We start from the raw sequence: 25,413 nt of genomic DNA, 5'->3' as shown, positions 1-25,413 counted from the left end.
GGGACTTCGGGCGGACTTGGTCTGGGCCCCAGCGCGGACGGGCTCGGCGGGCGCTCCTGCCCTCCAGTCCGCCCTGGAGTCGCAGGTTGTGCCAAGGCAGCGACCGGTAGAACAGGAGGCAAACTTGAGCGTGCGTCCAACCGGAGTGGAGTTCTTGTCAGCACTGCCATGCCGCGCTCCAGCCCCCATTGTTTCCGATTCCGTAGGACTGGTGAGGCCCCCAAATCTGCATTTCTAACAAGTTCCCAGGTGCTGCCAAAGCTGCGGGTCAAGAACCGCACTTTGAGGCCCACGCACTAGACATCTGCCGCACAAATCAAGGGCAGAGAGCCGCACCGGACACTCACTTCTCATCCTCCCCCACCGGTCCGCCCACCTCGCCCTCGCTCGGCCTCCAGCCGCCAGGTGGTTCCCCTCCCCCGGCGCCTCCCCGCCCCGGAGCGGCGGCTTCCGGGCCCCCCGGCCCGCCCCGAGAGGGGCGCAGTCCGTCCCGGGGTGGAGGAGCCCGGGAAGAAGCCCTCCGCCGCGGCTGCGAGCGTCCGCCGGGCCCAGGCGCCGCCGACCCCCTCCCGGGACCGCGCGGCGGTGGCGGGGGCTCGGAGCGGGCGGGCGGGGCGGCGCGGGGCGGGCGCGGCGGAGCCACCGGGCGGGGCGCGGCGCACCTTGCTCCCGGCGCCCCCGCCCCGCGCCGCCGCCGGCCCCTCCCCGCGCGGCTCGCGCCCCCGCCCGCCCGGGACGGTTCCGGCCCCTTCCGTCCGCTCCGCTCCGCCGCTGTCCTCCGCCGGCCCGCGTGGGAGGACGATGGGTCAGCGCGGAAAAAGTGAATGAGGGCGGCAGCGGCGGCGGCCGCAGCCAGCGCCTGACTCGGCCCGGCCCGAGCACCGCCCGCGCCCCGGCCCGCCGCAGCATGGACGCGCCGCGCGCCTCGGCGGCCAAGCCCCCGACCGGGTAAGCGGGCGCGCGGGGCTGGGGCCGGGCTGCGCTCGGCGGGGACGGCCGCGCCCGCACCGAGCGCCCGGGACAGGGCGCCCCTCTGCGGCTCGCCGGCCCAGCCCGGGGGGTGGCGGCGGCGGGGAGTGTCTTGTGCTTTGGGCGCCGGGGTCGTTGCCCAGGTAACGTGTCGGGCCCAGGCCGGAGCGCACTTTCGCGCAGGGTGTGTTTGTGTCGCGAGCTCTTTTGCGGTCCCTGCCGGCAGAGCCCCCGCCCGGCTCCGAGCTGTCTTCTGTCCCCTGCGAGTGTCTGCCCCAGGGTCGGGGGAAGGCTGGGGGACACTGGGCCTCTGGCTCGGGCGTGTCACGGGCTTGGCTCTGGCGGGGGTCCTAGTCAGGTCTCCCCCCGCGGCCACGCAGCCGCCCGAGTCCGCTCGTCCCGCAGCACGAAGCGGGGGGCTCCGGACTTCGAAGTGGCCTGGGCCCCGCGCTCTCGCGGTGCGTGGAGAGGGCTTGCCCGGAGGTTTTCCTGACAGCTGCCCCCTCCCTGCCTTTGTTCCCGGTTTCCCGCAGTGTGAGGGCACGGGGGTGGGACCCCGCCGCGAGCCGCACGTCAGAGCTGCCGTCCTTGGCTCCCTGTCCTGCTTCTGCCCAAACCTTTCCCGTTTCTGTTTGCCATGCTCACACCTTGCGTGTAGGGACTACATGTCACATTCAGGATTTCACTTGCAGAAAGAGTAATTTCCCTAATACAGGACAAAGAGTCCCGCCCGTTACCGCATCCTGAGCCGGGTTGAATCGTGCCCATCCCACCCGCTCGCGTCCGCTGCATGGCGGGGTCGCGCGGCCCAGTGGACATTGGAGGTTTCAGCGCCCCGCACCGCAGACCTTCGACCTTTCTCGCCTGGAGAAATGTGTTATGAGTCTTGCGAATGGAATGAGCGGTTGGGGTGGGCCCTGCACCTGCTGACCGAACGGGGCCCACTTTCCGCTATAGCAACTGGACTTGAAAGAGGCAGCTTTGGGGACAACAGTTGTGTCCCACTGACTCACCCTGCCCATGTGCCATAGGCAGTTGCGCTGCCCAAGTGTGTGAAAGCTTTTCAAACTGGCTGTTTTTTTTTTTTTTTTGGAACCCTCACTTTAATGCCAGGAAAAAGTGAGACAGGTTAGCAAATCAAATAATCCTGGAGCCGAGGAATGTTAAAAAGAACTTTTTTTGCAGTGCACTTAGTGGTGGTTATATAATTCCCTTTGAACAAACAAATCCCCCAAAAAGAAAATAAATGTGGGAAATCCTTTTTCATGGTAATGGGTGTCCCAAAATAACATAGGAGAATGTGAAACAGAAGTACCTTTAAATCTGTGGCTTTCCTAGCCTATTAAACGAACCTGTTTAAGGAGACTGAATTATTTCGTCACCGTCACCTTGTAAGTAAATACGAAGAAAAGAACATTTAAAAGGCCGGCAAAACCGGCCTCCGTAAAATCCTTCAAGAGAGTCTGATTATAGAAGTGGAGAGAGGAATCCTGAGAGTGGGGCACTCTTTCCAGCCCCATACTAAGTAGCAGGAGATAAGGCAGGGGTGCCTTCTTAATGCACGCTAGAGCTCTGAGGGGCCTGCACATTTGAGCTGCAGTCGAAAACTGAGCACTTTTGCTGTGGGCATGACAAGTAATCATGAAATTGTTACTGCTGATGTGTTTTATTCTTTCGTATCTACAGCATCTGAGTTGCTTGGACTTCCTTGTCCAAGACATGTAGGCATATTATTTTTAACTTCTATTATTCTCAATTATTTTATCATTTGCTGTTTGTTAATGATTTTAGTGAAGAGGCATCGAGAAAATATCAGTATGTTTATATTTTTCAGACAAGAATTACATGTTAGTAAGCTATTTTGCGTTAAAATCTGAGGAAAGAAATGGCATCAGGATTTTGAATGTTTTATATAATTTCCCTGTATTGCTTGCCCATCATAAAGGATAGATATCACTGTGAAAGTTCTGGCTTTAGTACCTTATTGGCGGCACCGGATTTTGTTGGCTCTTCACTGAAATTACCATTTCTTCTCCATACCGTCTCCTCTGTTGTGTGAGAATAAGGCTGTGTTTGCACCGTGCTTGAGGGAAGTATGTTTTTTATCTGATACTACACCGGTTGGTTATAAAATCAAATTTTCAGTGGGCTATCATTTCCCCACTTAGTAATGAACAATTGGTGTGACGAATTTGTTGTTGTTGTTGTTGACTGAAACTACAGCTCCTTCTTGTGTAGAAACAGGTTAGACTGGGTACAATTAATTAAGGACGTTTCACATTATAAAATACGGCCTACCGACACCCTTACTGAGGATTACCGAAGGGAAAGGTAGGCTGGTGAATGTATGTTCACTAATGGTATATTTGACTAAATTATTGATAGTTATTAGTTATCTTTGTTAAAACACAGATATACATTTTTGCTTGGGTTGAAATGATATGTTTTTATTAGTTTCATTAAAACATTTATGACTAACTTAACTGTCTGGGAAAAGTATTCTTTTAGGAAAGAGGTTGTGTGCAAAAAATAACGAGTCAGACTTGATGTGACTTTTAGGGAGTTTTAGAGCTCAATTGAAGTGTAATAATTGACAAAATATTCTAGAACACAGTGGCAAATTGCCTTTTGGTGAAGTTTTAAAATGTATTTAAGGCCATACTTGACATGTTTATTTTTCGTTTGTTTGAACATTTGTGGGATCCATCCCAGTAGTCGGTTGTTACGGACTACAGGACTTAATTTCTGTTGGACTTTATATCGATAAGGGACAGAAGGCTGGGTATTCAGCCGGATAGTGCCTAATTTTTTTTTCCTATGGAGGAAAGACATATTTCTGTGGAATAGAGTAATCTCCAATGACATGAAATGTCAAAACAGCTGGTAGATTTGATCAATGGCTGCATTCAAGCAGTTTGCTTATGTAAAACTCAGTGGAAGTTTGCTGATTAGTTTCATCAAAAAGTAGACTTCCTGTAGCCGTAGCTGTTATTCATTTCTCTGTACAAATTTGTATTTATTTAGTCAAGGTACTAGAATAAGAAGAAATTTTAAAAAATTAATCGAGGTGGGTAACTTGAGCTACTCTAGTCCTGTCAACACCCAACGTAATGTTAAGTATAGAAGGCTGCTACCCTTGGTAGTAACATGGGCCGGCTGCAGTGACATTCTGTATTAAACCCTCATACACATACAAATATTAAGGAACTATTAACAACAGTACACCATAATAAGAAGCTTAGGTTTTTAGGGCTTTTTGCTTTTGGCTAATGTGTTAGAGAATGTGTTTACATTCTTTCAAGTGAGAGCACGTATAATTATCTGTTACATAAAAGTTTCTTCATTTAATTTGAGCAATATTTTTAAAAGATGTTACCTCTCAGCACTCTTTATCTTGGCAATTCATTTAAGAATGTCAAAGTTAGGGGTCAGTGTAAAGTGGAGAGTAGACCTAGGAATTTTATTCTCTTGTAATTATAATTTTTACTAATAAATTAGAGGAGTTGTATATTTCTTTGTCACAATATCACATAATCTCAAAGCATTTTTATTATTTCTCAGTGCTTGTGTGAGGATGATGGAACTGAAGTATGATTACAATCTGGTTTAAAGGTTTTTGTAAATATTGAGTCTCCCCTACCTCCCGGACTCCAGCCTGCAGTCCCTCCTGTGTTCTCTCATGATCTCCATTGCACAGGTAGAGAGGATCATTACTGGGCAGGACTGTGACCCAGGCAATGAGTGACAGGCCCCACGTATATGCAGGCCTGAATTCTATGAACTCTTTGTAATTTGGAACCTGGGAAATGAAGTCATAATTTGTGCATATCCAAGAGTGCTCCCATAATTATTGAGAAAACAATGATTATAGGATATACGCCATAATAAGCAGTTTAGGTTTCTAGGCCTTTTTGTGCTTTGTTATTAAATTCATGATTAAATTTAATGTTGCAGTTGATCAACAGTTTTAAAAAAGTGAGCAGAAATATTTGATACGAAAGTAATGTTTAGGTCAAAGACATGCAGATCTGAAATATAGTAACACTTGGTTCTGATTTAGGCTTGAGCTCAGTTAAAAACATTTAACAGAGAGTCCATTTATTACGTAGTGTTTCCCTGCATCCCTTCATTCTCTCCCCATCCACAGTTATGAAGTCTGTGGATTTTATTTGTTGGTTAATTTTAGTTATATCTTTTTTTCCAGTTACCATATACTGTAGCAGAATCATATAGTTGATATTTCATGACCCCCTGAAGGCTTTTACATATCTTTATCTTTGTACTTTTTTCTACTTAAAATACAATATTTAATATCAATTTATATTATTGATATGTATTGATATATATTTTGAGACAGAGTCTTGCTCTGTCACCTGGGCTAGAGTGCCATGGCGTCAGCCTAGCTCACAGCAACCTCAAACTCCTGGGCTCAAGCGATCCTCCTGCTTCAGCCTCCCAAGTAGCTGGGACTACAGGCATGTGCCACCATGCCCAGCTAATTTTTCTATATATATTTTTAGTTGTCCATATAATTTCTTTCTATTTTTAGTAGAGACAGGGGTGTCGCTCTTGCTCAGGCTGGTCTTGAACTCCTGACCTTGAGTGATCCTCCCACCTTGGCCTCCCAGAGTGCTAGGATTACAGGTATGAGCCGCCACGCCCAGCCAGTATTGAAATATTGATAATATACCTTTTTGTGGTTTTATGATTTTCATGTATTGAGTTGTAAATTTTAGTTCCCACACATCCCCATTTAATACATTTGCTTTCTCAATTCCTCCTCATCTGTTGAGTGTTTCTATATTGAAACATCGTATTTGGCTTTTTGTACCTGAATTGATGGGTAGCATATATCACTTTTCCTTCATGTTTCCATAATTCTTTTTCACCTGTCTCTTGCTGGAGTAGTATTACACTTTTTTTCTTATGTGTACCTGATATGATTTCAGTTGCTAGCAAAGCTAATGATGGTAATTGCTTTCAAGACGTAGTGCTATTTATTCTAGAGTTTGCGGTGGGCCCTGGTGTGGTCTCCAGTTGGATCACATGCAGTCCCTACTGCCTGTCTCAGGGACTTGTCCCTGTGCTTCTGAGCAAGTGCCTCTAGAGAAAGGTGGCTCTTCCCAGCCAGGCGATCTCCGTGGCCTTTCAGGTTTTAACGTGGTCTCCCTCAGCAGGTGGAGAGCCGCTGCTTGCCAGGGTCATGTTTTCTACAGGCCAAGTCCAGTTAGAATAATCCCCCAGCTAAAAGCATTTCTATTAAAAAAGAAAAAAAGAGAAAAAGCTTTTTAAGCAACTGTCAGAATATATTTTACTTAGATACATTTGATTAGACAGATTCCCAAATGCTTTTGCACAAATACTTTTGTAGATTCCCACCTCCACCAAACCAAGCCATTTAAGAAGACACCGATTGATTTCAAGAAATTTTGAAGTCCTTTTCCCTCAAGAAAATGACACAAATTCCCACCTCCCCCCGCCCCCTTTTCTCTCCTGGGCGCCATCCAGTGTTCACTGCCCAAGAGCCCCCATGAGGAGCCCTTGCCCGAGGGACGCTCTCACTCCCCCCCCCCCACAGGGGCCGCCAGGGCACCCGCTGTCCTTCCTCTGTGGATGCATGTGGACCTGCCCACACCCACCCCTGGGTGCAGATGAGGGTAAGTGGCCTTCTGGGCCCAGCAGGGTATCTTTCCCTGGTTCAGAATGCCTTCTGCTCCTTTGTTAATCCTATTTGACTTTCTCCTATCAAAGGCAGACAGGGAGAGTTAGTGGAAAGAACATTGGCTCAGGGATAAGAAGATTTGGGCCCCGGGGCCAGTTGTGCAAGATTAACTTTACGCTTCTCAGCATCTGCAGGCCCATCCCGACAGGGCCCTCCATGTTCACCCAGCCGGGGCTGTGTGGTAACACCCTCTGCAGGGCACAGCGTTCTCTGTCAGTGCTGCCCCAGCAGGAGACAGGTGACTGGTTAAAGGAGGAACTGAATCTTTCATTTTATTTAATTTTCATCCACTTAAATTTAAATACCTGTGTGTGGCTGGTGGCAGTGGATGGGAGGCTCCAGTCTCTGGCTTTGTCCCTCTCCGTTTGACCTCGCCCAGGTCTCAGGCCTTCTCTCTCACCTTGGCCTGGCAGGCTTTTCTCCTCCTCTCCCAGAAGGACGCCTGCCCGTTCTTCCAGCTGTGGTGGGGCTTCCCCTCCAAGGCTGCCTTCTGGGACTAGCTCCCTGGTGGCCCTGCGCTTTCCCCTGTAAGAAATCCTCACACAGGATTAGGATTTTCCATTTGCTTGTCCTTCTGACCCACTGAATTCTGAGCTCCTTGGAGATAGGGATGTTACTTTGTAGGTTTCTGTGTCATAGGTTTGTGGCCTGTGCTACAGTTAGAACAACCTCTGCTTCTGGTTGGTTAGTGCAGGGAGTTGGATAAGATGATCCTAAGACTTGTGAGCTCAAACATCATATGATTCAAAGTATTCCCACAATATTATAGATCCTTCCTTCAAAAAAATCAACTGTTTCTTAAATTGCTGTTTGATCTTGTTTTTGCCAGACTCTATGAGAACAGACAGATCAACTGGCACTAAAATATTTGGAACTGATATGCTTTGACTTGGCTTGCCAGCCTTGCAGCCCAGTTCTTTGCAGATTTGGGAAGTGTTAAGTGGTATTATTTTGAGGAACATAAAGTGTTAGTGGCTTAAAGAGGAGATAGTTGTCTCTCTCTCGTAGCTAAAAGTCCACGCTGGTATTTAGGGCTGGCACCGAGGCGCCACGTTATCAGGGACCAGCTTCTTTCTGTCTGTAGCTCTGCCGTGGCAGGCGTGTGGCCTCCGTCTGCTCCAGCCCTGCCTGAGGCCCGACCCACGGACACACAGATCCCTTGCTCGTGTCCCCTCGGCCCAGCCACGATCACATGACCATTAAGAGTGGCATGGAGGCAGAGGGACAGAGACCTTCCCCAACATGATTGCATTTCTGACTGGGGAGGGCCAGGTGGGGCGTCGGCATAAGTGGGCAGACGGGAAGATGGGCACGTGGCTCCCCTCTCTACCACCAGGGTCCTGGGAAGGGCTGTCCCTGGCAGTTCCTGGATCTCTGGAAAACATGTCCTGAGTTTGCTTCTGAGCATAACTCACAGACAGTTGTCTGAGGTTCCACAGAGTGGCCGTGGGTGGACGTGGTGCGGGCGGGTCTGGAGGCCGGGTTGCAGAGCGCAGTCTCCGGGCAGTCCTGGGCACGGAGAAAGGGGCAGGCCCCAGAGGCCTGTGTGTGTCCAGGAGAGCTCTGACCTCCAGAGCCAGCGTTCCGAAATCCAAGGGGAGGAAGCAACATGTCAACTGTAATCCCAAAGGCAGGCCATAACCAGGGCTTTGTTTGTAACACGCTGTTACAAACAGGGTGCCGTGTTCTTTGCTTTCACTGTGTCTGTTCTCCTTGCCCACGGTGGGGTGGCCACTTCAGCTTATTCATAGCAGGCGCCCTCCTGCAGAGGTGGGAGGGGGATCCCTGGCCCAGGCCCTCAGAGTAGCCCCTGGGAATGCCGGAGCTCCCTCCCTTCCTGCTGGCTGGGGGGAGTGGGTGGGTGGGAGGGAGCTTGCTTAGGATGATGAGGAAGCCTCATCTTAAGGGCTCTGTGTGGCCTGAGGAGTCAGAGACCTGGAAGAGGAGAAATACCCAATGTATTGACTTTACAATCACGTGCAAATAGCCTGAGTAGTTACACCTAAGTAGCAAATTAAGGCTAAGGAACATGAAGGGAAAACCCGCTGTGCGTGAGTGGATAGTGTGTGCATGCATGTGGGAGTGGGCATGAAGTTAAAGCTATCTTCCAACACCTGGCGAAGCTGCACATCCCCAAATCAGTTCTGGCTGGTTTTTTCTTTTACAAACTTAATGCCTTGGCAGTTGTATATAAAAATAGTCTTGGGTGAGAGTGATAATACAGCCGATATGTATACTTTTGTTCATGTGGCTAATTTTTTAGTCTAAATACAGTTTCGTTAGCTATAACCCCTTAATTAAGAGCAAAACCCACTAATATTCAATGCACAAACCATTAGAGGGGAGACTGACTGACTGCCGCCAGGGTCTCAACACTGGCCACTCAGGGCAGCCCCTCCTGGGATTCCCCATACCTCTGCCAGCCCATCCATCCTGCTGTCTACAGTTACCACGGAGAATTGGTTTTGGGTGGAATTGAAAACTTTCTCCCTCCTACTCTGCTCCCAAACCACTTATTGGATCATAATGGCTAACAGTGTTTCAACAATATCACACATGGGAGGAGTGAATTGTGGATCTCCTACAAGAGCCAAATCACCCAAGTGGATTTAAAAATGTTATTTGGGGTGCTGAAGTCTGAGTGTTTCTCATGGTTTAAAAACACCTTAAATTGCTAGCGTTTACCACTGCTCAGATATATTTGATTGGTTTTAATGGAGCAAGGCACAGTCAAAGACTGTCCTGAATGAGGTTAGTGTGTGAATTTCACAGCATTCAGGAAAGTAATGAAAACTAGTTTGGAAATTAGACTAATTGAAATTGAAAAAAAAACCTGAAAAAATGTTTTAATTTGGAATATTTCCTTATTACTTGTAAACTTTTTACTTACCATAATGTTTCACATTTTGGGGATGATGATTTTTTTGGTTATAAATTTTTCTAAAAAGAAGGAACACAATTGTTCTCCACAAGGACGTGCCTTACTTCAGCATTTTAGTCACTTGTCTGATGCCATTTTCTAGCTGCCTGTTGCACATTAGGAGGTTTGAACTCCCATCGAGGCCCCCTGAAGTTGGCAGGACAGCAACTGTCCTCCCCATTTCATAGGTGAGATTGTCACATGAAGGCCTCTTGTCCAGCGTCCAGCTCCTCATGCTGTGGTCGTCCTGCTATACCACGTGGAAGTGTGGAGCTCAGCTTCCAAAGCCTCCTTTGCCAAGCCACCTTTCTGGCTTCTTGCAGGGTGGTGGATGATGTTGCTCCACTGGATTTCTAAACGGCCTGAATGTCTCATCAGAATTTTGCTAAAAAATAGTCCACTTGCAAACATCTGCACAACTTAATCCTCATATTGGATGCTCCTTAAGTTACCTGTTTCATTGCAGCAGTACTCATGCATTGCCAGGATGCATACCTCCTGAGACTCTCAGGGGGGATTTTATTTTTTGAAAGAAATACATGGTGTGTGATAGGAGAAGACCAAACTCAGCTGTTGTTGAGCATAGTTAAAGCATTTATGAATTAATATAAGGAGTCAAATCCAGATTCTTCCCTCCCCAAAGCAAGATGTTCTGCCTTGACACTGGCTTATGAATTCATAAATGTTTAAATTAAGGCTTCCTTTTGTATTGCATGTTGACTCAGCTCACTGTGTCTTTGGCTGATAAATTTAATGAAAGTACAGAGCTCTGCTTTGGCCAATAAATTAGCTTCCTTCAAAGTAGGAGCTACAAGGAATCCAGACCTACAGATTTGCTAATTGTGTTTTCTCCTGGTAACCTTAGGCAGCCCTGCTCGCAGCTGTGAGAGCCTGTCTAATGAGCTGGGGGATTCTTTAACTGCCTCTTCCCTGCAGGCTAGTGGGCTCTGCTGGCTGGGATGTGCTGGGCACTCTCATTCATGGGCTATCACAGGCGCTTGTCCATAGCAGGGACGAGCTGAGCACGGGGAGAAGGTGTATGGCCCTTGAGAGCTGCCCCGAGGTTCATGTGCCTGGTGTTGCTGTGTTCCTAGGGCCCCTTGTCAGTGTTACGCGTGGTGGAGGCAGCGCTGTGTCCATGCATCAAGTACGATGTATTCAGTGTATTAAGCACCCACCAGTTTGTGGGCTGTTGAGTGTTGCGAATGTCCCACATGTGTTCTTAGCTCTCCCAGGGCTTATGCAAGTGGAACATCACTCAATCTATTTTATTTTTTTTAAAAAAATTGGTTTTAATCACTATTACAAAAATAATTTACTCCTCTTATGTTTTACTCACCAGTGCAGAATCCTCTCCTGTTGGTTATAACTTATTGTCATAAATGACGTGCAAAGTTGGAAGAATATACCTTTTGTCTCTTTAACTATTGATCTGTGGAAAACACTGATTTTTAGACAAGGCCTCTGAACAGCAACCTCAGAGGAAAATTATATGTTTGAAATGTTTTCCTGATGTTTACTTTTCATTTTCTGAATTCAAAATTATACAGTATCCTTATACTCCTGCTAAGACCAGCCAAGGAGTCTACTGGGAAGGACCAGCTGGCCCCTTTGTAAACTGAGCTGGCTTTGGTGACACTGTGCCCCAGGGGTGTGCACTTCATTTGCATAACATTTTTAGGTAGGTAGACAATGCTTTTATTAATATAATGCTAAATATTCTTTGACATGAAAGTATCAATGTGTTTGCATGTATTTTACACAAGTGAAAGTGGAGAAAGATTTTCCACAGGCTCTGCTTGCATCCCCCTTGGTTTTGTCACAAGAGGGGTGAGAATGTTCTCCCAGGGGCGTGACCGTTTGCAGCTCTCTCCCCACTGCTGTGCGGAGGGTTTTAGTCTTCAGAACAGTGGGATGCAAAGACCTTCACCTCCCTTCTCTGCCACAGGGAGCTTCCTAACGTAGAGGGATTGTTTAGAGATGGAGATACCTGGATTACCGGTTTTTGTGAGGCAGAGGAGTAAAAGGACCTATTGGGTTGCCTGCCACACAGTAGTAGTTCCTCTTATTTTTCTATTATTGTTTTTCTATTAATAATCCGTCAATCTCGACAAAGAACATATAATAGACAGGAAACACTCTCCTGAGACCCGCTTTTGTGGAAACTTGCACTGCATTTCCAGCTGGAAATACTACTGTTACCATTATGTTTTCTTATGGTAGCAATGCAGCCAGTGCTGCCTTGATAGGAAATTAACAATTGTAATTACAGAAGGAATCTGTTAGTTTAAAACAAATAAAATAAGACTCAGCTTGTATTCATAAGTCACATTTGAGGTGTTGTAAACACAAGCTTGTACCAGGACCAGGCGGGTCACAGGAACGAGGATGTAACAGGTTGGGCAGGGAGGATTGGGGGCTACCAGGAGAACTGATGGGGACCCTGTGCCCTCTTGAGGAGCTTGGCTAGAAAGCTGGGTGCAGGTGGCACCTCACCTCAGCCCAGGACCCCTACCCCATCCCGATGACCTCTGCCTCACTGCTTCTAACAGACATCATGGTGTGCGCCTTGTGTTTGCTCTCCTGGCAGTTCTTGGATGCTGTGCGGGTGAGAACACCATCCCTCCATGAGGCAGGTGTGCCTGCCCCTCTTACCAAGTCACTTTCCCAGCTGACTTGGCGTTGGTGACAACCTGGGACTGGATTCCAGTCCCCTGACCAGTGGGCCAGTGTCTGGGGACTTCCCTCTGAATTCCATCCAGGCTGTCCCCAGCATCATTGCATGATTTCCTTTATCCACTAAAAGGAGCATGAAAATAAATGTCTGAGTTCGGCGTTGGCGTGAGCTCAGTCTGCAGTCTGTCCCACATGTTCTGTCAGCAGCTCTGCAGATGACTGAGAGGAATAATGACACAGGATGATTGCCTTAAACAATGATGTTAATGATGTTTGAATATTAGATAAAACACTGAGCAAGTCTGTAGACCCCCTGGGAGAAGCGTAAGGGAAGGATCCAAACAGGGTGGATCAGAGGACACTGGTATGTGCTGTGTTTGGAGTTGGATGGGTAGATAAGCTAAAGCTGGGTAAGTGTGTCCGTGTTTGTCACATGTAACATCCCAGAGCTTGGTAAGATCCCCACACCAAGGACACTAACTGCGTGTACGTAGGTGCTCAGTGAATATCTGTTGCTTTGGCAACTTCCTCTGGAATGAGTCATTTTTGCTAAAGGAAAGTTAATGGCAAGTAAGAGGCTGAAGCTGCCTCTGTTTGTTTGCTTCCCCCTGTCTGGGGGCTTCGGGGATGCCACCTCACCCCTGCTCACCCCCGGCAGTGCCGCCTCAGCACGCACACTCAAGTCAGATGCGCACGGTGACAGGTGGCTGGTCTGGGGTGACGGAATTTCCATTCCAAGTTCCACTAGGTTTTGCAGCCCCAGGTTTTAAGGGCACAAAACATTTATATATGTCTCTGCACTCTGCATATGAATGTAAAATCTTAAACCTGAAATTATGGTCTGTTGTATTAACTTTATTGTGAAGCTTGGGAAAACGTCATGTATTGTTGTATTTTAAAACATTCTGATTTGTGAAGTGCAAGTTTATATTGCAGCGATAAAAACAGTAGCTTGTGTATAAGAATGCAGCCCTGTGAGCGGTGCCTTGTTGTCATAGTTTCAGTATTGCATTGGGAAGATTGAGCCAGTGATTTAGCACATGCCAAAAAGTGAGTCACCAGGACCGTTGGTTGGGGGTGGGGGGAATGATGCCTCTAACACTCTCTGATAACTCTGCCTTGTGCCCTGTGTAAGGTCGTCTTTGAAAGCTGCAGTAGCTTATTATCAAAGAGTGAAAATAAACTCAAGTTGAGTTCCGATATTTGGAAAGCATATTTATTACCATAATTGTGACTCTTTAGAAAGAAAATTAATGGTCTTACCAATTTACTTTAGCAGTAGAATGTCTTGGATTAGAATTTCTTATCAGACGTAGCTGCTAGGAAAGATGCCATCGATGCTTTATTTGTGCGATCCCTCCAAATGCGTCATGCTGGGGCCGCAGTACTCAGTGATCGCCTAGCACCTCCTAGGAAGGGCGAGACGTGCAGCCCGGGGACAGTGGGTGTCTGCCCTGGGGAGGAGGCCAGGGAGGCCATGGCACTGAAGACCAGTCAACACCAACAGGGAGGAAAGGCTTCTGGCTCTGACTGGCGGAGTGGAGCCACTTTGAAACTGGGCGATGAGAGAAGCTTGTCAGGTTTTGGGCTGGGGGTTGAAAGTTGGGTAAAACATGGTAAGGTGGAGAGGCAGGAGTGGATGACCGCCACGCACGGAAGCCCGAGGGCAGAGCTCGCACAGGCTGTTCCGGCTGCCGAGCCACCAGTGGGGCGGACAGACCTGTGGTCTGCCAGAGGGGCACTCAGGATGGCAGGGGGCCTGGACCATGTTGCAGTGGGCCGGCAGTGGGGGGGTTTGGATTTTCTCTTAGAGAACTGGCGGATCAGTCAGGTTTTTGAGCGGGAGAGCACCAGGCTTGTAGACAAAGGTAGTTCTTAGACTATTAGACTGATGCCAGGCTGTGGAGAAGCCTGGGAGGGAAGAAGAGAGAGTGGGGACCTGCTGGGAGAGCTGGCATGACTGGCTCAGGCCTCAGGGCCAAGGGCTTGGCCTCACTGCCAGCAGCAAGGTGGGAAGGAAGGGGCAGCTGCTACATCGTGAAGCTTGCCCTGAGTCACAGGGTGCCCAGCCAGGAGCAGAGAGTGTGGCCCATGCGCCTGGCCTGGGTGACGGCGGGGTTGGCACCCTGGCCAGATAGGAAGGTGGGGGCTTGCGTGGAGGGGAGGTGGGAGTTTGAAGAAATTTCTTCCTTTATTTGTTTCCTTGAATATTGAGTGTGATGCATGTGGAGAAGAGGGTAAAAGATGAACCAAACGGACGCTGTCCTCCAGATGCTTCCGTCCCTGGAGGAGATGGGCTTGGCCAGGGAAGTGCAGAGGAGGGGAGAGTGGTGCGGGGCAGGGCAGGCGAGAGGAGGGGAGGCCTTCTCTGGAGGACACAGCGGTGTCGGCTCACTCTCCTGCCCTTTGCCCAGGTCCCACTTGGCAGCAGCAGCCAGTGTTGCCAGGAGATGTCACCTCCTTCACTCCTGACAGTGACCCATGGAGTCGGGGCTGCCTTCCTCCCATTTTAAAAGTGAGGCATGTGGGACACAGAGAGGTTAACCAGTGTGACCAGAGGCAGCTGGTGCAGTGGTTAACCCGGGACCTGGACCCCGTAGTCACACGACTCGGCACAGGCTCTTAACCCGGCCATGTGCTACTCCAGTATTTATGGGGAGGATCCTGGGTCCCTGATGAAAGTTCTGAGTCTAAACTGTGTTGGGAGGTGAGTGTTTTCTAGGAAATATGAGCAGCAAGAGCAAAAAGCAAGGTCCTTGCAAAGATGTGGGTGTCGTGAGAGAAAAGTGAGTGTGAGCTGTGGGTGGGGCTCAGGTACTCAGTGGGCTGGGGTCGCAGTTCATCAGTTCGTTTCCAGAGCTCGCCGTGAGCAGGCATCACCTGTTTTACCCACAGGACAGTGAGCCTCAGACAGCATTCCTGTGTCCCACAGGCGGTGCTGCCAGGACGCAGACCCGGGCCTGTGGGTGCACACTGCTCTTCTACCACAGCATGTGACACGCTCAGTAAGAATTGTCAGCGACCCTGGCCAGGTGAGAGAGCCCTCCGTACTTTAATGATCTTAATTTTGAGTCTGGAATCTAAGGCTTGAACATGTGTAATGATAAAGCAGGAAAGGAGCAAGGCCAGCACGGCTTTGGAGGCAGAGACGCGGGGCCCGTGTTGGCAGCAGTGCTGAAGGCCAGTGCTAGCCCCGGTGCGGTCCGTGCACCTGTGGGCAGGTGGTTGAGAGTGAGCTTCCAGACACTTCCGTAGCATTTGAAGTTGTTGCGACATCTGTCCGAGTGCACAGTCAGGAACATGCTCCCTGAACGGGTGTCCATGGCCACCTGTGCACAGGCACCGCTGTCGTCGCTGTCTTGGAGATGAGGACACTGAATCTCAGAGAGGTGAAGCAGGTTGCTCAGGGTCACAGAGCCCACACCTGTGGCCACGAAGCCATGCGATGCCCCCTCCCTGGGCACCATTTCAGTTCTTAAATGTTCTGTCCTCCTCTGAGCAGAAGCTGGGCCCAGGGCTGCCACACCCACCCTCATTAGAACACCCCGACTAGATCCGAGGAAGTTCAGAGTCCCCTGAAACTTGGGCTGACACACTGGGGATTATTAATCCTGCAGCTTGTTTGAAACTCGTGACTTTAGAAAGAGAGAGGAAAAACAACAGAAGATAAGCAAGGTCTGGATTTCTAGCGTCGCCACTGATTTAACTTCTTTTCTGTTCCACAGCAGTGTGGAAGCAAAGGATTTGCACAAGTTCTCTGGAATATAATACTTTCTTAGCAGCCAGCTCCTCACCTCCCGGGCAGCAGACGAGGCTGCGCGTGGCTTTGCTTGCAGCCTCACTGCGTTCCTCCAGGTTGTAAGCGTGCCCGGCCCTGAGGAGCATGCGCATGCGCCTTGCGCACGTGCGCTCTGTGGAAGGTCCTGCCGGCTCCTCTTTGGGCCGTTGGCTGTGCAACCTGCCTGGCCTCAGGGCGGGGTGGAAGGATGCGAGGTGCCACACCTGCCCTTGGCTTCCCTGGCTCAGGCCACTTTTAGATTAGGGAATGCTGTTCAGATGGTGCTTCCTTGACTTCACTAATGTGGACTGTTGAGGGGGGAGGGTGGGCGGGAGAGCAGAGCTGAGATGAGAGAAAGGAGTTACCTGCCAGGACAAATGGATTTGATCCCAGGGTCTCGGTGTTGTCTGTCCTCAACCAAGGCCACTGCAGGCTTGCTGGCAGTTTTGGATGTTGCAATGTCGTGCTTGCTGCGCAGAACGTGGTCCCTCCTCATTGCTGGTGCGGTTGTTGCCATTGCCTACTAGAATAGGCTCAGCCTGCACACAGCATGTGAAGAGACAGGGTCTGCTTAATGGTCATTTACACAGAGTCCCAGCGTGTGCATATTCACTGCAGGGCATGTATTTCTTTCCCCGCCTTCTGGATGGAGAATGGTCCATGTGAAAGGAGAGCAGTGAAGTGGTCCAGCTGCTCACATCAGCTTTGGTGTTGGGTCCCATGGCACTTCCAGGGGACCCTGTGTGGCCAGAGTCCATGTGTGTAGGTGGTCAGAGCTCAGAAGTGATGGAGAATATTTTTACAGAAGCATGCACAGGCAACAGGTTGCACAGTTAGTCCCAAGTAGCAGGTGATCTCATTAAAGTATGGCCTGGTCACAGGTCACCGGGTTGAAGACTGTAAGTAGAGTAGTTATCTGTGGCTACATAACAAATCACCCTAAAACTTAGCAGTTTACAGTGGGAGTGGCTTTGCTGGGTGGTTCTGACATGAGGTTGAGGCCTCACAGCTGTGTTCAGAGTTATATAAAATAGTTGGAAGCTGCTTAGTTTTTGCCAAGTTTTGTCAGGATGCTTTAGTGCGTTGCCATGTGGACCTCTTCCTATGTCTGCTTGAGTATCCTCACAGCATGGTGGCCGACTTCCTGCAGAGCAAGTGTTTCAGGAGGGAGCCCAAGGAGCAAGTTGCAAGGCCTTTTGTGACCTCGCCTTAGAAGTCACACATTGTCATTGGCTTCATAATCTACTTGTCCGGAGCAAGTCACTAAGTCCAGCCCATGCTCAGGGGAGGAAAATTAGGGCCCGCCATGTGAAGAGATCAGTATAAAACATCTGTGGTCATATTTTGGGCAACCGGGGCTTGACGTCCTTTCCCCAAGCAACTTGGTTAAACCCCTGGGGACGGCACATAAAACACACACTGGGGCCTCCGAAGAGGAGACTGTTCCACTGGAGGTGGGACTGGTACAAACCTTTCTAATGGTTGGGTTTTTCATGTACCAAGGGCTGCACATGGCAATTTTCTTTACACAAGTATGTATGCTTGTTTACATAAACATTCCTAAAATAATGAAAACTTTTGCCACTTTTTCAAATAAACGTCAGGTACTGAAAAGTGACCACATGTCTCAGTTTGAGACAGTCCTATTTACACCTTATCCTGGTATAATTCCTAATAATGCCCATGTCAGCACCTGGTTCCCTGCTTGGACTGTAAATGTGGTGATCACTCTGCCTGAATACTGAGCGTGCCTCAATAAACAAGAAGACTTGATTCTGTCCTGGTGATTGTTGACCTGGGGTGTGTGTCCGAATCGCCTGGCAGCTTTGGGGTAAAGGCAGCCTGAGCTCCTCTCTGGGAGGTCCTGACTGAGCCAGCTGGGGTGGGACCCAGCGGAGTGTTCGAAGGAGTTCCTGATGATTCAAACATCCAGTCCTGGCTAAAGATTTATCCATTCATTCTTCCATCATTCAGCCACCTAAATTGATCAAGATGTTGTTCCAGCTCTCAGGTGGGAGTTCTGTTTAATCTGAAAAACCTGTATACGTAGAGTCCAGTTGTTCTCTGCGCAAAAATTTTCTCTCCAAAAAATGTAGGTTTTTAATACACTTCACATGGTTTAACCAAGTTGCTTTGGGAAAAGGCTGTCAAGTCCAGATTGCGAGCAAGCTCTTGTGCTATACTTAGCACCTCACTATGAGTAATCAGCAACATTAGAACGGCTATAAATCCTCTCAAGCAAACCTCTACCGTGAAACAAAACTATTCTGTAAAATACTTTCGGGGTCATTTATCTAATTGTTTTCCTGCAGAATTGTTTGTCTGAAAAAAAAGTTATTCTAAGTTTCTGATCATAAAAGACATGAAATCTTTAAATTGCATAAAATAATGCTTTGGTTAAAAAGTAAAACCAAAACCAAACCAAAAAAAAAAAAAAAAAGACAAAGAAAGAAAGTGAGTCCAAGCTTAATTTTTTAAAAAAATTTTTGTTGCCTTCATTTAATCAAATATATCTTCCATCTAGGATAAACTTTAAATTAAATATGTATGGTTGTCTCTGTGTTAAGTTTTTGTCATGTTTCCCTATTTATTATGGAGGTTCAAAATGAAATCCATTTTTACTGATGTAGGACCATTTTAAAATTTATTTAATTGGCTCATGAGTTTTAAAAAAAACATTAATTAAAATTCATCTATATGCTGGTATCTTGGGTGTCTGCCCTGCCCGAGCCCACACAATACCTTGTATAGAAGGAGGATGGATCTCTAAACACGTAATTATTGCAAGAATAATCATAGAGATATGTACAAAGCACCTCAGGAACACCCAGAAAACAAGGAGCAATTAGTTCTTTTCATAGGGTGGGGCTAAGTCAGGTTTATTTTTATGAAATGCCTTCTCAGAAAATGATTTCACTGAAGCAGTTCTTAAATATAAGACTTCTTCCAGACCCAGCCACAGCCAGGCCAGAGGAGCTGTAAATATCCCACCAAAGTTAGCTCATGTAATTAGACACATGGGGGTTTATTCAATAGGGATTTAAACAAATTTGATCAATTAGGAGAGTAAAAAGGTGTGGAGAAGTGCAGACACCTGTTAGATTGACAGGATTGGAAGCTTTTCAGAAAGGTTAACAAGAAAGTTGAGATTAGGTTGCCAACAAGTACTCAGATTTGGGTGGCAGTTCTTGGATCCATCCTGTATAGGCACCCAAAGAAGGCTAGAGGCACAGGACACTTAACAGAGAATGTGAGCTGATGGCCCCAGGAGGGTGTCATATCTTGTCCCCAGGATGCCCTGTTTGCTTTGCTGGGTGGGTCCTGACCCTTGCAAAGTAGTTCCCGTCAGTGACAGTCTGAAAGGACAGTTCTCACCACTGACTGGATGCATGTCTAGGCATTCACAGGGTTATTTCTTTAGTTCCATTTAATTTAAAAATGTTGTGTTAAAAAAAAATGACTGGGTGCAGTGGCTCATGCCTGTAATCCTAGCACTTTGGGAGGCCAAGGCAGGAGGATCACTTGCGGTCAGGAGTTTGAGACCAGCCTAAGCAAGAGGGAGAACGCATCTCTACTAAAAATAGAAAAATTAGCCTGGCATGGTGGGGTGGCTGCACCTGTAGTCCCAGCTACTCTGAAGGCTGAGGCAGGAGGATCGCTTGAGCCCAGGAATTGGAAGTTGCACTGAGTGATGATGCCACTGCGCTCCAACCTGGGTTGATAGTGATAATTTTTTTAATTCTACAGAGATCGAGTATAGACCATGTGCAGGGATAATACCAGATCTACAGGGGGTATAAAGATATGCATATATTCCTGGACCCCAAGGATGTCAGTATTTAGTTAGAAGCTAGTAAGATCAAATACAGAAAAATATTAACCTTTATTTAGATAGTTAGGACTAAAGTAGTTCCTGACTGATAAAAAACTTAGGCAGATTGGTATAGACTGAGAAATTATAGTTTATGTGCTGAGAACACTGTGTGTGATCCAGCACCTCTTACTGGGCATGGAATAACTAGCCAGAGTTTCTGTTGGTTCTTACTTATGCACTATCTTGCTCATGCTATCCTTGTATTTTGAAGATTACTTTTTTTAAAGGAATTTCTTCTGGCTGAGTGTGGTGGTTCATGCCTGTAATCCCAGCACTTTGGGAGGCTGAGGTAGGAGGATCCCTTGAGGCCAGGTGTTTGAGACTAACCTGGGCAAAATAGCTAAACTCCATCTCTACCCCCAAAAAGAAAAAAAATTATCCAGACTTCGTGGCATGTGCCTGTAGTCCTAGATACTCAGGAGGCTGGGGCAGGAGTATTCGAGGCTGCAGTGAGCTATGATTGTGCCACTGCATTTCAGCCTGAGCTACAGAGTGAGACTCTGTCTCTAAAAAGCAAACAAACAAAAAACAAAAACAAAAAAAACTAAAACACTAAAAAAAAAATTTAAAAAATGAATTTCTTCATTTTTTCCCTCTGTGATTGAGAAAGTATACTGAATTTTTAAAGCTTCTTTATTGAGGTATATTTATATACAATAAACTGCACATATTTAAAGCATACAGTTTGATGAGTTTTGACATATGTTTGCACCCTTGAAACTATCACCAGAATTCAGATACAGAAGTTTCTCTTTTGCTGCACAGACCATTAATCTTGTTTTTTTTTTTTTTAAATTTAAGTGGGACTATGCAGTAGTACTATTTTTTGGGGTCTAGTCCTTTCACTCAGCTTGATGATTTTGACATTCACTCATATTGTGATGTTTCTACCGTTCACTCCTTTATTGATGAGCAGTGTTCCACTCATTAATTTACAACAGTTTGTTCGTTCACCCATGGATGGACATTTGGGTTGTTTCTACGTTTTTGGCTATTATAGAAAAACCTACTATAATATGAATATTCACTTTTAGTCTTCGTATGGACATATATTCCCTTTCTTCTGAATAAATGCTGAGTAGTGAAATGACTGAGTCACATGGTCAGTGTATGTTTAATGTTTTAAGAAACCGCCAGACTGTTTTCCAAAGTGGTTGTACTGTTTCTCATTCCACTAGCAGTGGATAAGAATGACAGTTGCTGGATCAGTCTTTAATTTTTGCCATTCTAGTGTGTGTGAAGTTTATTGAAATGTAAGTGTAAGCTTTGTGATCTGGGGCATCACAAATGTTTGGTAACTTACTCCTTCAATCCGTCATTGTCTTACACAAGAGGAAGTGGAATCCCAGCACCCAGGGCAGCAGCCTTAGCTGTGGGGTGTATCGCACCTGTGTGCCCAGGCCTGGGATGTGTGGGTGTTCCTGGAGGCTCCAGGTCCCCTTTACTCGGGGCCTGCAGGGGTTGTAAGAGTTGGCCTTGAAGCAAGCCGTGAGCCCAGGAGGAGCTTCCCTGTGCATGCTCTGGAGTGTGGAAGGAGGAGCGACAGAGGAGGTCCCAGGCCTGAAGGGTCCCACCCCACAGGGCGAGGCTGGGCTAGATCTCTGTCAGGGCTGGCGGCAGGTGGCCTGGAAAACAGCTACCTGGAAACATGTGAGAACGCTGTTTGCTGCAGCAGATACAGTGTTGTACTTTGTAATTCCTGGCTTAAGGAAGTAAAAAGACCATCTAGAGAATACGATTGGGTTAGGTTGGCAGAATTATATTTTTCCAGCTTCTGCTTTAGCAATTTTTTTTACATTATTATCACTCATGTTTAAATAGTACTCATTCTAAATGATCAGAGTCTTAAAAATAATAATGTTTGAATAAATCACTTTTTAGGGGACTTCCCCAAATCTGATAACAAACAGCCATTGATATGAAGATTCATTTAATTCTATTCAGTGAGTGCCTTTAAATGGCAAAATGGATCACAGAAAATTTCAAATGTACATAATAGAGAACATGGTAACAGAACCCCACGCACCCATTACTGAGCTCTGACAATTTTTCACATTTTGCCAATTTTGTTTCCTGTATGCTCCCACATTTTTTTTTTTTGTTGTTGTTGTTTGTTCGTTTTCTGGTTTGAGCATTTTGATGCGAAGCCTCATGTGCTGTGGTTTCGTTCCTGAGTCCTTCTGAGTGCAGCTGGCTGATAAGGATTGTCTTTTTTATGGCCATCACCTCCTCATGCTGCCTGACAGTAATTCCTTAATGGTATTTAAGTCCTTGTCCATAGTTAGATTTCCCAGATTGTGTTAAAGGTAACATGTAATATGATCCTTCTGCTGGAACTTCAGGCTGGGACTATGAAAGACAGAGATTGGCCTCAGCGATTGCCTTTCTGGTTACTCTGAATGTGTCCTCCTGCTTCTGTCTGTGTGCTCTCCTCACTCACACCTGCCCGTGTGTACAGCATGTCTCGGCCTTGCTGGGGGCCCCCGAGATGCCTGTTTTACCCTGTCCACCCCCAGTGCTGCCCTCACTGGGAGGTGCCTGTGTGTGATGCGTCTCATGTTACTCTGGGGCCTCTACCACTCTGTGCAGCTGGTCACTCATCTGTCACTTCTTTGTGCCCCAACTGTTACTGAGCCCCTGGCAGGAGGCAGACGCTGTGCTAGGTGCTGGAGACCTAAAGATGTGGCCGCTGTCCCGTGGGAGGAGAGATGGGGCAGAGAGGTGATGCCACGCAGAGCCGTGTGAAGTGGCTGCGGTAGACACAGCCTGGGGGGATGGGCACACACAGCCCTAGGGAGGCCCTGCTGGAGGACAGGTGCCTGCCAGGCTCCCACCTGCCATCAGGGTGCTCGTGCTGGGGTGGGGGAGGGGCATGTGAGGGCAGAAAGGAGTGGGCCCAGGTGTCTGGGGGAAGTGCAATTTAGCATATTCATATTTAGGGTTATCATATTAGCAATTTAGTCTTCCTAAAGCCTACAAAGAGGCGAGGAGGCTGAGGTTGTGTGGGAGGAAGCTGGGGAGGTGGTCAGGGCAGTGGGAAGCCCCAGGAGGGTCCAAACAGGGCGGGGACGGGATTTAATTTGAGTTTAGAAACATAGTGCACGCCTTCTTGAGTCCTTTGTCTTTGTATCTGTGTTTATTTGAGGGGTAAACTAACTTACATGTACAACAGAACAAGATTTAAAGGAAGGCTGAGCACAAATCATTTTACAACATCAACAAACTTCTCCCAAGCCGGTGACCTGAGCTATGACATTTCGGGTTTCACATTGTCTCTGCTGGGAAGAACCCCAGTGATCGCCGGGCCAGACCTTCTAGTTTGCCTGTCCCTTCAGAACCCACGTTCCCCAGTGATTAACAATCAGCTTTCGAAGTAAGGTAAATTAGATGTGCTGGTGGCACGTATTGTCCTCTGGTGACCAATAGCACATAATTGGTGCTACTGGCCCGTGACCTGGCCTTTCTGCCGTGTCTCCATGATGGGTGCCCACGTCTGATTGTGTTTTCCCAAGCACAGGTGTCTGTCAAAATTGAACCATCGTTGCCTTCATCTCAGGTTGGAAATTTGAGCGCCCAATGGGTGCTGCTGCTCACATGGAGCATTGATTTCCCAGAACCTTCTTAGGGGTATCTCTGTCCACGTTCCTGCGCTGCCGTTTTTCTCTGCATCTGTTTTCCCAAGATGTTGGTATAGGGCCTGTATGCAGGAAGATAAATAAAAATAGAAATAAGAAACCAGGCTGCAAAAAGACAGAGGGAGGAGAGAGATTAGCTATGAAAGCAAATCTGTGTGCTGTGACTGAGCACTGGTTCTGTCTTTATGTTTCTGACAAGCTGGGCAGGAGGGAAACAATAATTTCCATAGTTCTCATTATTGAAAGTAGGGCAAGTTCCAGTTCCTCAAAGGAGGCATCATTTTTCCTGGCACTAAAAGGTAATTATTTGCAGTTGTTTGTTCCAGTCACTGCTGCTCGTGTGTGTTCTGTGGCTTGATGCAAGTGCTCATGTATAATTTGCAGGTGTTGTCAGCGCACCTACTGTGTGTGGAGTGGGGCCTGAGCAGCCGGGGAGTAGTAGTGGGTTCCCATGGACACAGAGTGCAGGCTGGGCTTCCAGGTGAGAGCCGGGTCTGCCTGCCTGGGAGAGGCTGGGAGTGGCTGGGGCTGGGAATGAGTGACCAGCGCTTCCATGGAAGGGACAGCAGGAGCAAGGCCAGAGGTGTGTGAGAATGAGTCTTGTTTCTGGAAGGAGTTGGCAGTCCAGGAAAGGAGGCAGGAGGGGAGAGAGAACGGATCGGTAGAGTGGGCCCCTGAAAATCCTCAGGGCCCTGCTGCCCTTGGGAGCCCCAGCCGGCCGAAGGCAGCAGAGGAGCCGGGAAGACCATTAGCTCCTGTTTTAGAAGACTGGCTCTGGCACCTGTGCAAGGGGCGCACCAGAGAGTGCAGGGACATCCGGTCCAGGCAGCGCCAAGAGGAGGTGCCACAGGAGGGACTGTGAGGTCTGTGACTTCAGGGAGCCGGAATCACGGGGAAGGTGGTTTAGGAGAGCAGGTAAGGAGGGGACGGAGAGGCATGCAGAAAGCAGAGCAGGATAGTTTACAGAAATGTCAAATGATATACTCTTTCTTTATTTGGGACAGCATAATAAAAAGACAGACTGCCGTCGTGAGCCAACCGGCTGCTCTCCATTGCTCGGCAGACCCGGAAGCCCACGCGGTGGACGCGCTGGGAGGAGGGCGGTTTCCCAGACCACGCACGGGTCTCTGCAGGTGCTGGGTCTGTACGCCAGCATCGTGCACACGCGGAAACAGTGCGTTTTGACCCTCATCCCCCTTGACTACTTTGTATTGTTCTTATTTAGCCAGGACAGGTTGAGTAAATGGATAGTTGCGTACAATGAAGCCGGGAAGAGTTTTTCACAGACACCCATCTTGAAGACTGGTTCTTGAATCCAGTTCTTATTGTCTGTTTGCAGTTTTTAAATTTTGTTTTTTAAGCCAACATGGAGTCTAGTTGACCTCTTCTGTGTATGGTCTGTAAATTTTAATAGGTGTATGGTTCTGTGTCACCACCACCACAGTCAGCATTCAGAATGGGTCCCCAAGGCTCCTCATGCTCCCTGTCAGTAGTCTTCCTGGCAACCACTGATTTGTTCTTCATCACTGTAATTCTTTTTGAGAATGCCACGTGAATGGAATCATACAGTGTGTCTCCTTTGCAGCCTAACTTCACTCACTCAGCATACTGCCTTTGCCGTTCAACTCCTTGCATGTATTGGGAGTGTGTTCATTTCTGTTGCTGAGAACTCCTCCGTCCTGTGGGGCCAGCACAGTTTGTTCACCCATCCACCCACTGAAGGACATCTGGGTGGTTTCCAGTGTTTTGTGAGTGTGGCTGAAGCTGCCATAAACATTCCTGTACAGGCGTTTGTGTGAACTTCAAAGTTTCATTTCTTTGGGGTAAATACCCAGGAGT

At 47.9% G+C, this 25,413-nt stretch overlaps 1 protein-coding gene across 11 annotated transcripts in view; it reads left to right on the top strand.

The window, feature by feature from the left end:
• The first annotated feature begins 728 nt into the window (after positions 1–728).
• Positions 729–25,413, top strand: part of COBL (cordon-bleu WH2 repeat protein) — a 283,679-nt gene continuing 258,994 nt past the window's right edge. For 3 of the 11 annotated variants that reach the window (XM_045564748.1, XM_045564745.1, XM_045564737.1), the window contains exon 1: positions 729–948. In XM_045564748.1, coding sequence (XP_045420704.1) covers positions 908–948 — 41 coding nt within the window. In that variant the 5' untranslated portion in view covers positions 729–907. Of the gene's footprint in view, positions 949–13,708; positions 15,074–15,182; positions 15,320–25,413 lie in introns of those variants that run through there. The other 8 variants (XM_045564739.1, XM_045564750.1, XM_045564743.1 and 5 more) reach the window with 6 other exon arrangements.

Source organism: Lemur catta, chromosome 11, assembly GCF_020740605.2.
Source record: "Lemur catta isolate mLemCat1 chromosome 11, mLemCat1.pri, whole genome shotgun sequence".
Classification (NCBI taxonomy): domain Eukaryota; kingdom Metazoa; phylum Chordata; class Mammalia; order Primates; family Lemuridae; genus Lemur; species Lemur catta.
The sequence above is the reverse complement of the archived record's forward strand: the minus strand, read 5'-3'. Positions and strand labels throughout refer to the sequence as shown.